Source organism: Beta vulgaris, chromosome 1, assembly GCF_026745355.1.
Source record: "Beta vulgaris subsp. vulgaris cultivar EL10 chromosome 1, EL10.2, whole genome shotgun sequence".
Lineage (NCBI taxonomy): Eukaryota > Viridiplantae > Streptophyta > Magnoliopsida > Caryophyllales > Amaranthaceae > Beta > Beta vulgaris.
In genome coordinates, this window is record NC_079202.1 from 58,268,407 (window position 1) to 58,282,692 (window position 14,286).

Consider the following 14,286-nt stretch of genomic DNA (forward strand, 5'->3'; position numbering starts at 1 on the left):
AAATTAAATAAAAAAACATTAATTTAAACTCGTCTCAACTAAGACCCTTTGTAAATATAATGAATTTTGAAATGTGCTGTTTGAACTAGCTCATAAAGTGAAAATTGAAATAGAACACTATTCCTTTACATCACTACTCTTTCTAAAATTTTACTTCCTATGTAACAGAAAAAATGCAACAATTGAGTATTATTTGTGAGATATAAAATATTCAATTGTTGCATTCTTTTAATTACGAAAGAAGTATTAGGAAAAAAAACATTATCATTGTGTTTGAAGAGTTGGAACAAGCACAAAGAGCTAGCTTTTGGACCGGCTGTATGACCAATTATCGAAGATTCTGATCCTTTATAATGAACTTTAGTTTCTTCAAAAAAAAATCTGGAAATATAACTCCTAATTTCGTATCATTAGGAAAAATTCAGCATTATTGTTGTAAAAGAGTGCTAACAAGCTTACTAATTCTTAATGAAGTCTTGAGCCATCAATAGATGATATTCAAAATTACATCAAAAATTTAGATATTTTAGAAAATTGTTAAAATACTACGTATACACATATATGTTGTGTCTTGTGAGTTATAGCATGTATATATAACATATACATCACAATGTACCTAAATAATTCAAAAATAAATGAAAATAAAAATATAAACAAGTACATGATATTCAAAGTTTAACCCTTAAATTAAATATAATTTAATTTTTTATTTAATTAATTATTAAATGTAAGCAATTTATTAATTAACATATTTAAATGATTTTGTAGATATAAAAAAATAGTTGAATTTTAATAATATCTTGTTGATTACGGTCGGGTTCGGGTTTGAGAGCAGGTCTGTCTGAACAGGTCAGGATATAATCTTGCCGGGTGCCGGTCAGGTCTGGGTAATCCCAGTTCAAGTTTCGGTCAGGTCTGGGGACTGACCCTCACAAGTCGAACCAAGTTCAAGTCAGGTCAGAATCAGGTTGACCCAATGGTCAGATCTGTTTCTGACACTACTAGATACAAGTATAGTACCCATGACTCACAACTCACAAGGTAAACCGTCTTCAATCTTCATCATCACCTATACCTCCTCTCTCTTTTTTACTGGCAATATTTTGACTTTTGCACTTTTTATATATTTATTTTGATCGAAAATTTGTGAATAATATATAATACATATTTCTACATGTAAGGTGTGATTGAATTTATCTCAATATAGATTTTACAAGATTCCAACTTCTTATAATTTTCACAAATATATAATTAAGATATCAATTGTCGAAATTCTATATCGAAAAATATGAAAGTCAAAACGTTAAGTGGAGGAAGTATTAAAATATTGGTTTAATAAGTAATTATACTAATTACTTCCATGTAATCAGTAAGCCTAAATATCAAACGTTTTCTTGGATAATGTGTGAAATAAACACGGTAAATCCCACTACGTGAGACTGTAAAACATACTTTAATTTCCTCTCTAATTGTAAAGTTTAACTTTCACGTTAAGTTTTTTTTCTTCTAAAAAACTAAAATCTGAAAACAAAAAATAATCGCAAACGACTCCTAAAGTAATTGCTTTTAGTTGAAGTTGGGGAAAATATTCATGTCCACAACATAAAAGTGGTATTTATTATTTCTTTCAGGAAAAATTGTGAGCTAGTATTTTTTATGAGACTGATTTTGTAAATCTTACTGTTTTTTGGTCACTAATACCTTAAAATAGGAAAATGTTTTAGTTTAAGTACCTTGCACATCATTTCCACAAAAATGGTCAATTATCTGGCATTAACCCTCTATTTTCCTCCTAAGCTTGCGTTTTTTGTCTTCAAGTGGCGCGTATATTCACTTTCCCTTTTTAGTTCCTTTTAAATTCTCCCTTTCACTTATTCATCTATTTTACTCCTATCACCAACCTCTCTTCACAACAGTAAACTCTGACTCACTCGCTCCCCTCTCTCTCATGTTGTGCATTGAAAATCTATACTGCATTGAGTCATCACGACACTTTTGGCTCACAACCACCGAATTTAACAGGCCTTGAAGAATTGCCTTGGAACCCAATTCATTAGCTCTGAATTGCCTTTGAGAAGTTTGAAGATGGAGCAAAAGAAATGGTAAATAGGAAAGATAGGAAAACAAGGGATTTAAATGAGGGTTTAATTGGGGACTAATATTGTTACTACTATTATTAAAATTTGCAACTCACGCGCAAGATTTGGAGAGAAACTAGTTATTAGGCTCGGGCTATGTCCCGGGTAAGAAAAAATTTCATTTATTAATATTGTATTCTGATATGATAACACTAAATACAACTTGGTGTAGTGGTTAAAACTTTAATACATGAACTTGAGGTCACGGGATCAAAACCTATACTATGCAATTTCTATTTTTTTTTTATTGTACATGGATTACATGAACTAAAACTCCTTATGGAGAGCGCCACGTGGCACCGATCCTGGTTTATGCACGCCTTTTAATATATTAGTATAAATAGAGGCTCAATGCCCGGATAATTGACCATTTTGGACGGAAATAATGTGCATAGGTACTCAAATACCGTGAGAATGATTTAATGAACAATAATTCTATTCACAAATTTATATGCAATTCATTCTCATTATCACCATTTATAACTAACTATCAAATGTCTCCTGACCAGCTTACAAATTAAGCACAGCGAAATAGACTCTAGTCGAGATAACCCGGACTATTACCATCACATTCACCGAATTACACCAGAGAGTGTGAAACTCAATTCCCAACTCTATTCAAATTAATTAACTATTACAACAATAGTTTGATTCTCAGACTCTTATCCCATAAATTTCTACAGAAAACCTAACAAAATTTCCTTTGAAAATAGGACAACTCTAAAGCGAGAAATATATCGGTGTATTTAAGGATATTTTTCTGCTATGAAGTAATTTACTTAAGAGTGCAATACTAAGACCAAGCTCATTCCAAATTTCTAACCTCATGTAAAATGGGCATAGAGTTTTACCACCAGTCCACCACCATCTTATAATATCAATACATCTAATAACAACAAAGTTTGAGAAAACAATGCTAATGAACTGTTCACATAAAAGAGCTTATTCCAAAAGAAGATTAGAAAAGGTCAATAAATTACACTTACAGGACCACAAATAAACTACCACTCAGTAGCACGTACCTTAATGTATTATTAGCAAGTTGGCCAAAAGATTCCATCATTTTGGTTTGACGCTTAGAGATTGAGACAAGTATCTTGAAAAATTCCAACCAAAACAAAACAAAACAAATTAAAACGAAACAGTACTTCGTTACTTTTCTTCGATTATAGAATAAAGATGATTCGACAGCAGGTTCAAAGATCAGATTTCTATGGTATTGCAAATACTCCTAATTACAACAATTATTTGACCTGAGAAAAATAGTACTTCTATTATAGATCGACTAAACTGCTTAAATTCAGAATAATCCATGTGAAATTGTGATCAATTTTCCACATGCGTGCCTTTATACTGGAGTAAGATTACAGACATTCTTCGAAAGCGCAAAAGAAAACGAAAAGCAACGAAACTAGACAAATTAGGGCTTTTTACGCTAACAATTCAAAGTAAAAGTCAGCGAAATTCCGAGAAAAGAATAACCTAATTTTGCGACGACGACGATTTTCCTCTAGTCATCATCTTACGAAACTCATCAAAGCTAACATTTCCATCACCATCCGCATCAACAGACTGAATCATCTTCTCACAATCCACAACCGTACAATGCTCACCGAGTTGACTCAGAACGAGGTGCAACTCAGTAGCAGAAATCAAGCCATTTTTATCCTGATCATACATCTCAAAAGCATCATGAAGCTCTTGCGATCCATTCTCATCTCCTTCAACTTTCTTCGAGCAAAACTCGGCGAATTCTTCGAGACTAATGTAGCTATCTTTATCAATGTCCATTTCCTCCATCATTTGTTTCACTTCTTCCGGCGAAGTTTCCGATCCAAGCGCTTTCATTACGTTCTTGAGTTCGGTGGCGGAGATTTTTCCGTCGCCGTTAGTGTCGAATCGATCGAAGACTTTCTTAACTTCCGCCATGTCGGAGAGGTAAACTGAGGAGAGAGAGTGAGATGAGGAGGAATTGCTGTTGTTTTCAGTTGAGGCCGCCATTGTTGAATGCTTGAGTTTGAATTTGAGGTTTTCTGGAAATTAGATTTGAAGGAGATTGAAGATTGGAAAGGAAAGTAGTATATATAAAGTTAAATGTTAGGAGAGAGAGGAAAGAACCTGCGTAGATGGGAAGCACGAGTTTGCGTTTTTTCGAAGACGCGTGGTATTAAATACGGAACTTACGCGGTTTTGCTCCGTATTTCTTCTATTATTTTATTTGGTGACTTTTTTTAACTTTGGTGATTTTGTAGTATTGTTAGGTTTGTTACGTATCAGAGAATTAAGAGGTAATCATGGATCGGATCGAATTGGGGCTCAGAGAATTGTCTATTGTTCTGATTGGGTCGGGTCAAAATTTTGTATCCAAAACTCGTTATTTTGGGTCGAAATGAGTGGGGTTTTCGAGCCAAAATCGGACCGGCCAAAACAATAAACTAAAAAGTCATTTGTTACTTGCTCAAAACCCGGCCCAAAGCAAAAAAAAATAAGGTCGGGTCGGACTCGACCGCGGCCAAAAAAATCTGCCAAACCCGCCCAAAAATCGGGCTGAACCGGCCCCGCAGGTGGGGCCAGAGTTGATCAGCTCTATTACGTACTAAGAGAAATATAATCCTACATTAAATTTCTTTAATAATGATCCTGTTTGACAATTAATGGATAGTTTTAGCTGATTATATTAGCTGATAACGGTTAGCTAATTGTATTTGTTGATTTGACTAGCTGATTGTATTAGTTGTTTGTATAAAGGTGTTTGATAAGTAGCTGATAATTAATTGTTATATTATTGTGTAAAACTATCAACAAATACATGTGCATAATCTATTGTGATTTGTTGTACCTTTTATTGTATATAAATGTAATTTTTAACTAACTTTAGTACATAAATGTAATTGCTCCACTCATTCCCAAACCTCTAATGTCAAAAAGCTCATCTTTTAACTTTTTCAAAAAGAGCTTTTTAAGCTTAATAAGCTAATCGAATCTCCTTTTAAACAAACACTTAAATTAGACGATTGACTAATCAAATCCTCTATTATAAACTCAAACTTCTAATTTTGCTCCAAATCTCTCTTTACCAAAAAAAAAAACAATAATTTAGCAAGATTGATTTTACTTTACGCCATTGCAAAAGGAAAAACGAAATTCGTACCTAAAAGTAGATTATTCTTGACTTATTGTATGCGAAATCGTACTTTTTACCGTTTTCATAAAGATGGAATATTCTTAGGATGAAATAAGAAGGCCATATTGAAGGAAACCTTGTGACAGGAAGCCCTCTAATAAAGGGGGTCCGGTCAATTTACAATACAACGACAAACTATAGAAAGCAAAAGCTTCGAAATTTGCTACTCAGCTCCTTCCTTCATTGGGAATCGACCCTTCAAATGATTTATTTCTCGTAATGTTTCAGCCACAGGCTTAAAAGGACCTATCAGACTTATGTGGACCCGATCACATTAGAAAAATAATGTATACCAAATTTAAGCACGTGATTTGCTATAAACTACTCACTCTCACTTTTCAAATCCTGCGAGTTTCTCTCTTTTCAATAATACAAAAATAATTGTTCAGAATAAATATACACTATATCATGTTCATATACACTATATCATGCAACACTATCATGCCAAAAACACAGCAAAACACTATATCATTTCAAAATACACTATATTATTTCAAAGTTAAGCAGAAATGAACGGAAAAACTGATAGACATAGTACGAACTTGAACAGAGAGATAATGAAGAACTTATGAGAGAGAAAATGAAAAGTTAATTTATGGGAGAGAAAATGCAGAAGTTATAAGAGAGCGAAGTTCGAAGAAGTTATCAGAAAAGAGAGAAGGAAAGAGAAGTTATCAGAGGAGAGTAAAAAAAAAAGTGGAGATTGAACACCGCAAAAATTGAAAGTTGTAATCATTACAACTCACGTGAGATGGATCGGGTGCACATTTAGTGTGCACTGTGTTCATATTACTTTTTTTTTTATAAAAGGACAATAATATAGACGAAATTTAATCGGTAATTGTACAATACACCAATTACTTTAATAACTAAGGAGCCGTTCGTTATCATTTTTTTCTTTTCAGTTTTTAGTTTTTTTTTTTTAAAACTAAAAATCAAAAACATGAAACCAGAAAAAATGATTTTTACTTTTTAGTTGTCAGTTTTCAAAATCACCATATTTTCAATAAATTTAACTAATTTTTTTGTTCATTATAGGCTATATATCATATGACTTTGAAAATCATAAAATATAAAATTACAGTAATATCGAACGGGTCATTAATTATTCTCTCCGTTTTCTTTTATTATTTCTAGTTAGGATACTTTTAGACACAACCAAAGTCAAACGAAAAACATCAAAAAGGAAAGGAACTAAGGGAGTATTTGACATCCAACTCAACTTTTATTTTATCAAATAGTAGTAGTACATGCAGACATTAACTTGGTTATGTTCAAATCGGAAAACAAGAAGGAAGAAAACACTAGCCATGTCGGTGTTTATAAGTCGTATGTGTCATTACCCTTTATAATTATAGGGAAAAAGAAAGCAGTGTAAATCAAAAGTGAACCCATAGAGCAACTGGGTCGTACACTCGTACTGATAAAAACCCTCCTCTGTAACATAAAGAAGACAACAATTGAATATTTTATACCTCACAAGTCACAAATAATACCCAATTGTTGCATTCTTTCTTTTATCGAGGAAGTATGTTCATAGAGTACTAACTAATTAAACAGTACACATAATGAAAGCAGGTAAAAAAAGAGAATGAAACCAAAGAGGAATATGCTCAAAGTTAAAGGCCTCCACAAGTTGCTACTATTCTATTCCCCTGTATCATCAAGAGCTTTGTTGGAAAACTGAGGCACGTTGTAGAGAAGAAGTCCCAGCATCAGAATCACACTTCCAAGGACGAAGTAAAGGCCTAAGCTCGAACTTTCAGGGAGATACGGCAATGGGAGTGAGAGGATATATATCGAAATTGGCACTACAAATACAAACAACAACAATCTCAATAAAAATTCCAGTTTCTAGGGATGAAACAAGTACAAAAGAAGCATGTGTGAGGAGGATGACCTGACACCATGGTGACGAGCGAAGAGACAACAGCACTAGATATTTTCAGTAAATTTAGGACGGCAATGTTGAACGCAATGTTGCTGGCCACATATAGAAGGGGTAGCAAGGGAGCTCCTTCACACCCTGAAAGAGACATCCACTAATATTTGAGAATGCAAACATTAAGGGTATGTTTGCTATCCTTTTTTGTTTTCAGTTTTCTTTTTCTGAAAACTAAAAACAACAATGTTTGAACCACAAAAAGTTATTTCTAGTTTTTTGATTGTCGGTTACACAATAAACTTGATAGTATAAGTATGACTAATTTTTATACCATTATAAAACCTGAATCACATGATTTTTAATTATCTTAAGACCAAAAAAACTAAAAACTGAGTGATTAATAAGATTTCATAAGATTAATTGGTCGAAATCTTTCATCAAAATAGTTCATAATTTCAATGAACTTTTTCATGATTAAAAGATCAGAATTGTCATGCATTTATCTTTTTCATGAATCAGAATGGGAGCACTTTGCTCACGATCCAGTTCCTTACTCAAAGGTCGATGTTCAATTCCTAACAATCTCATCCTGGAGATACCTTACCCTCATTCTGTTCTCCAAAGAAAGAGCCCGTCTCATTCGAAGAAAGTAAAGAAAGACCATACCTTGCTTCCTTAAGCATATTACTCTAAATAAAGTGACTACTGACTAGGTCAACAAATGTGACGAACAAGGGAATAATTTTCTGTGGAAAACTGAGAAAAGTTGATATTACATGCATCTTTTTTATCAACCACTTCCCATTCTCCTTTCCTTTATATTTACTTGCTAAAACCATTTTTTCACACGTGTTTATATAGTGTGATAACCTCCAAACAGGAAATCAGAAAATTCTAGTAGGCATAAATCTATGCTAGAAACAGGGGTATAAAGTAAAATATACATTTCAGACGAGAAAACTTGCCTGCGCTATTAACTCCAATGTTCAGAAAGCATGCGCCTCCACTTGCAAAATACTGTGGCAGTTGGTCGAATGGTATACCTTTGAGGTTTGATAGTAAAGGGAGTAAAACAAGAACAAAAAGAGCCTAGAAACCGCAAAAAAAAAAAATTGTCAGTTTTTTAATTTTTATCATATGGAATAAGGAAGGAAGTTCAATAATTAGCAATTGATGAAAGGTTTACCTGACAGCCAGATCCAAACGAGTTGACTACAAATATGTCAAGAGACTTCTCCTGCGTGCAGACAGAATCAATGTTTATATACCATGCCCAAAAGAACATAGGAAAAAAGATGAAATCCCAGAAGCCTTCTTTATCAGAAGAATGATGCAAGTCAAGAAGATTGTATGAGATAGTAATGATACCTTGAGACGTGCTGCAGCATCAACAAAGATAAACTCCTGTTCACAAAGATCATGCTTTTAGTTTGAGTCTAGCTAAATGGCTAACTACTTCTCCGTCTAACACCCAATGCATTAACATCATTTTCCTTACTAAACCCAAGTTAGCTTAGATACATGGAGACATTATCGACGATACACAAGGAGTTGGATAGACAACTAGTTAGCTATTGGTGTCTTTCCTTTTAAGTTTGAAGTAGTAAATCTGTCAAACATATCATAAGCTGTAAATTAATAAATAACAATAGAATAAGACAATATCACCTTCAAGATAGATGCTGCAGCATGGAAAGCACCTGAAGCAATCATTAGAGCTGGCCACACAAATGCAACTCCTGAAAGAACTTGGTGACCATCGGAACCACTGCAGCAAGAAAAAAAATACAACGATATTACTCAGTTGAGGCTGCAACTGTTAACTAATTATTTTGACATGATTACATTCAAGACTTCAGAATTTTTATTTCTAATTCCATGCTTCAGACATCCCTAGCCCAACCCTATGAAAAAAAATAAACAAAAAAGGAAAGAAAAGAAAAGAAAAGAAGAGGAAATAAATTTGCCTTTGTACAGAGTGTCATGTACAAGAAGTGAATACAATGTACAAGACAAACCAAAATCAGCAAATTCAAAAACAATAATCCTCTTGCAGAAAGCTATTCATTGACTGTCCTCACTAAAGAACCTGCCCCAATGTAGCCTTTCCAAAGCCAGAGTTGTTGATGCACAAAATGTACACAAAGTACTACATTTGGTACCCTATGGAAGTTGTACTGTATACACCTTCAGAAGTGTTATTTCTTCCATATAGAGTTTATGTTTGGGGATCAGAAGAACAGTTCTTAGAACTTGAGAAGCTGTAGTTCAATACGAGAACTGCGGAAAATTTTGGATCAGAAATCGCTCATTAAGGCTTGATTGTATCTCATCATGGAAACAGCAGTGGTGGAGCAATTTAATTAGTTTATGTGCTAGAAATATAGATGAAGACTTGAACATGCCTAGAGACTGCAACGACAACACCAGCAGCTACAAGCAAGCAGCCGACTATTTGCATAAACGAATAGCGCCTGCCTAAGACGACAAAAGAGAGAAGCAGCTGCCACACCAGAAAAGTCTGCAGGAGGGCTCAGAAGAAGGTGATATCAGAGATCAAATTTAGCAGATATTAAGATCTTATTTTGCTTAAAACATAATCAAAGATTTAAAAAGGTAATAATTTGTAGTAGATATTAATGTTTCTGCTTCAGACCATAATTATAAGAATTGTCTTTCAGGCAAAAAGATGATATTCTAATACCCCACATTCCACAGACATATTGTAATACAAATCTTGCAGTGAGGAGGTGAGGATCCAAGTCATCCCACTAGGTGATATCCGCAAAATCAAGGCCAATCAAGTGAGGGAAGCATACAACTCACTCAATTTGTACTTTGTACTCAAAACAGATTCCATTATTACAAAAAATAAACCAGAACAAAGACAAAGGGAGCAGGAGTGACCTGAAATTTCTATGCCGACATATTCATGGCAGAATCTCTGCAAGAATCTAATAAATACCTTCCATTCTTACCAGTTGCACCCAAAAGGCCACACCTCAAGAAAAGGTATTACTAACACAAGTGTGCAAGGATAATTTGAAGGAAAAATGCATAATTGAGAGGTAAGAGTAAAAGCTGGGAGAGAAAAAAAAAATAGTGAATTAATTACTCCTTCCGTCCACAACTAAACGTCCTGTAAACGAAAAAAACTGCATACTGTTTTGGTTATTCCACAACTAAACATCCTGTTACCTTAAAATGTAACATATACCCTCCCTACCCGGCCTACTCAACCCATGTTATGTGGACCCTTCCACAATTATCTTGTTTCCTCTCTCTCAATTTTATATTTTCAGTTTTGCACTATCCACCAAAAAAAGCATATACTCCCCCATTTTTTCCCTCTTAATATTCATGCAAAATCCTAAGAGAACATTTATTTGCACAGAGGAAGTAATAACTAAAGCATGCTTAAAATAAGTAAAATAGTACAAGAAGCACTCAACTAAGTTAGCTTCATGAATATTTTTATACAACACCTCAAACATGTCTGTTCTGCTATCCAAAACGTTCACAATTAAGTTGAAGTTAAACTCTATAATAAAGATACAGCTAAAGAAAACATAAACCCAGTCTACAGAGAAAGGTAGATAGGAAAAATCACTATATCGTACTCTTAATGGGAAACAGCTAATACACTTTCCTAATAATATAGCCATATAGATAACCAATTAACATAAGAAACCTAATAACATAAAACTTATGGCAAGCATAAGCTACCATGTACACTTTCCCAATAGAATATGACTTATGTTTAGAGTTATTTGATATCTTGTCACCACTTATTATCTTAAGTTGACATCAGATCTTCAACAAAGCAGTGAGACCAGATTACAGATTCTTACTTTCTGCTGGGAGCCTGTATTTTTCAACATAGTAGGGGTAGAGATACTTGAAAGAACAGTACTTACTTCTGCCTCCTCTAGGTGCTATATACGTTTTTCAAAATTAAAAAAGAAAGCTCGGAGATGCAGGTTTAATAATAATTAGAAAAGAGCCTATTGATTTGGCATAGATTCACTGATGATAACAGGTCTAAATGTTTGTTGGGTCATCTAGGAATAAACAGAGATGACAATGAAGCCACAACATCAATCGCAAACCATATGAGCTATAATAACACCATCATGAAACTGAACAGCCATCAGTAGAAGACTTGAAATCTACTCAATTTACCTGATGCAATATTGGTATCACTGGGCCAGGAATCATGGCTGTGGAAAAAAAAGATGTACTACTGTAAGTATAATGGTGATATTTGTAAGATCTAGGATAGTTAATCTAGCCTTCTGTTCACAATTACAGAAACAGAACCAACTTTCTAGATTACACTTACATATAGGCATAGTAAGATGGGATATATAATGTGAAAAATACTGCACATATAAGGAAAGTTTATACTTCCTCCGTCTTGTTTTACTTGTTACATTCACGGTTCGGCTTTAGATGTTCAAAGTAGTATATAAGATAGAATGCAGGATCTTGTTCGGTTTATCTTAATGTATAATTTCATGATATCTTCTGTAATAAGTATGTAATAAAGCATAATTAAAGATAATAATGATCAAATGTGGATCTTGACTCATGAAGTGGAAAAGCAAATGCAGCAAGTGTAAAAAAGACAAAGAGAGTATTGCTATCTTAATGCCTCTATGCTTTTATAGAGGCTTCCACCCAGGGCAGAGTAGAAAGCAACAAGGTCATAAGTATGCAGTCTATCCTCATTGCAGACACACTAATATCTTCATTTCGAATGGTAATCGAATATCCTTAAACAACTCCACACAGTACTACAAAGTAATTGAAGTAATGGGAAATGTAGTTAACTGTACCAGCAGATGCCATGCCAGCAGCTAGACCAAGTGCTTCAAGAAGACCAATGAGCCAAAAACGAGATTTTGGAATAGCTAACATTTCGTCAGTCACTATCCCTGCACGGTGTCGTATGAACAATATACTAAAGTAAATAGCCACATACCTGTGTTGCATAAATCACAACCTCTTGTAAGACAATACTTCGCTACTTACAACAAATTATGGGGGAAGGTTTTTTTCTTAACAAACAACACAAATCAGCAATAGAGTTGCTCAAGTAAAGCTCTCTAGTCTGTTATGTTCAACTTATGTTGACTTATTTCTTTCAAAAAATAAATTCATATATCAATAAGTTCAGCCAAGTTCAAGTAAGTTCCGATAAATCCAGATAGTTAGGATACAAAATAAGTCGAATATAACGGACCCTAAATGTGTAATTGATTTTATATCATTCATCCAACATTATAATTACAATAAACTTCCATTTAAGGGTTAGGGTTTAGGTGATCAAGAAAACAGTCCAATTCTAAAAATGTACAATATTCTCAATTTGCTTAATAAATTGAGATTTGAAAACAAATGATTAACATATAAAAGGATTCACAAGAAACATTCATTCACTACCATAAACTAAAATTGCCAAATGGGTTATCAAAATGATTTCAAAATTTGAGAAATAAACATTTGTTCTATAATTTGATTAAAGTTTCATGACTAAAATCACTACCATAATTAAACCCCACATCTACCTTTTCTTTCAGGGTACTTTATATAAAGATGATCAATGTAAAGTTTATACTAATGTTCCAATAAAATAAAGTAAAAAGTGTCAAAATCAATCAAAAACTCAAAAAAAGGGGATGAAAATAATTACCCAAAAGTAATGAACTGAGCCAAGAAAAAAGGGTACTCTTGAAGAGGAACAAGAGCAAGCTTATAAAAAACCCTGTTAGCAACAGCTAAAACAGCAGTAACAATTGACCAAAATATAATCGTTTTTGTGCTACTTTTAGAAGAAGAAGAAGTTTCAGCAGGTAAAGGTTTACTAGAATCATTAACTCTAAACTTCAAATTACTATCTTTTTTATTGGGTTTGATTTTAAGACGATTTCTGAAAAGATTTTGGTTGGTTTTGTGAGGAAGAAAGTGATTATGGAGGAGAGAAAAAGTGGGCATTTTAAGTGAAGTTTTGGAGGAGAAAGAAATGGAGTTTCTGGGAGTTGTAAAAATGGAGGAAGTATTTGAATGATTTGTGAAAGTTGAAGATGAGAGTTTAGAGTGATTGAATAACTGTAATTGTAATGCCATTGAAATAGAAGATAGAGAGAAAATTTGAGTTGGGAAATTTGGTCAAAATTTTGAGATTTGGGGAAACTTTGTAGTATAATTAACAATGATTTGATAGAATATGAGGAAGAAGAAAGGAGGTCGTGTAGTTAGGTGGGTGTTCATTTATGGCATAGAAATATGAGATCTTTATATGTTTAAATAATTAATAAAGTCAATGTGATCAACGTGTTTCTCCATTTTGTGTTCCTGTCTTCCTGGATAGGAATATGAGAGCTGGAGGAGATATTCCTATTTCAGACCCAAATAAAGTCAAGGTGGGAGTATGAAGTATCATATGGGGTTTTTTTAACCTATGCACCTCGGAACAATTCGTCTCAGTTTATTTTCAGTTTAGTTGTAATCAGTTTAGTTTAATTCAGTTACAATCAGTTCAATTCAGTCCAATTTAGTAATTTAATTTTCTGACAATAAAACAATGATAATTATTATTATCATTATTATTATAAATGTTAATATTAATATCATTATTACAATTATATTGCTATATTATTATTGTTATTATTACTCCTATTTCTAATTTACTATTGCTTTTAATATTATATTAATAATAATATTATTATTTTAATATTGCTAATTATTATTTGCTAATTCTTTTTTTTATATGTTTTTGCTAATTATATTGACATGATAATTCAAGCCTAAGAAGTACACATTTCAATAAAGTTTGTCATTGTTCGAAGTATATACTTTTAATTTGATGACAACAATAATACTATTAATAATAACAACAATAATAATACTTGTCAATTGTCATTGTTGTAATGATTAAAAAAAAATACATGTTTTGATAGCTGAACTACTAGGCAAAATAATAGTACTATCGAACATTAACTAGTTTTCATAATCGGTTAACTCTTAGTCTTCTTCTTGTCCATAAATTTGCTCCATTACCTCGAGATTATTCTGCA

The 14,286-nt window shown here is 33.1% G+C and overlaps 2 protein-coding genes and 1 long non-coding RNA gene across 3 annotated transcripts; 1 reads left to right on the top strand and 2 right to left on the bottom strand.

Annotated features, from left to right (window-relative positions):
* Positions 1-3,269: 3,269 nt before the first annotated feature.
* On the bottom strand, positions 3,270-4,281 carry LOC104888229 (calcium-binding allergen Ole e 8). Its single transcript, XM_010673130.4, has one exon. It carries the CDS (start codon positions 4,137-4,139, stop codon positions 3,621-3,623), a length of 519 nt encoding a protein of 172 aa, XP_010671432.1. The 5' UTR covers positions 4,140-4,281; the 3' UTR covers positions 3,270-3,620.
* Positions 4,282-6,760: 2,479 nt separating this feature from the next.
* Positions 6,761-13,542, bottom strand: LOC104888219 (protein CLT2, chloroplastic). The gene is made up of 10 exons (XM_010673118.4): positions 12,903-13,542; positions 12,046-12,191; positions 11,390-11,427; positions 9,613-9,728; positions 8,876-8,975; positions 8,576-8,611; positions 8,394-8,444; positions 8,173-8,296; positions 7,223-7,348; positions 6,761-7,133 (listed from the first exon to the last, which is right to left on the bottom strand). The coding sequence occupies exons 1-10, from the start codon at positions 13,334-13,336 to the stop codon at positions 6,970-6,972; spliced, it is 1,335 nt and encodes a 444-aa protein (XP_010671420.1). The 5' UTR covers positions 13,337-13,542; the 3' UTR covers positions 6,761-6,969.
* Positions 7,255-10,707, top strand: LOC125494916 (uncharacterized). The gene is made up of 2 exons (XR_007271080.2): positions 7,255-7,392; positions 7,727-10,707. It is a non-coding gene; the product is annotated as an uncharacterized LOC125494916 (long non-coding RNA).
* Positions 13,543-14,286: the final 744 nt, after the last annotated feature.

Coding starts and splice junctions, on each gene's coding strand:
- LOC104888219 (XM_010673118.4), bottom strand. CDS start 13,336: ATGGCATTACAATTACAGTTATTCAATCACTCTAAACTCTCATCTTCA. Junction 8,976..9,612: donor GTTGTCGTTGCAGTCTCTAG/GCATGTTCAAGT, acceptor TTCTTGCTGCAG/TGGTTCCGATGGTCACCAAG. Junction 8,612..8,875: donor CTGCAGCATCTATCTTGAAG/GTGATATTGTCT, acceptor CTTTGTGAACAG/GAGTTTATCTTTGTTGATGC.
- LOC104888229 (XM_010673130.4), bottom strand. CDS start 4,139: ATGGCGGCCTCAACTGAAAACAACAGCAATTCCTCCTCATCTCACTCT.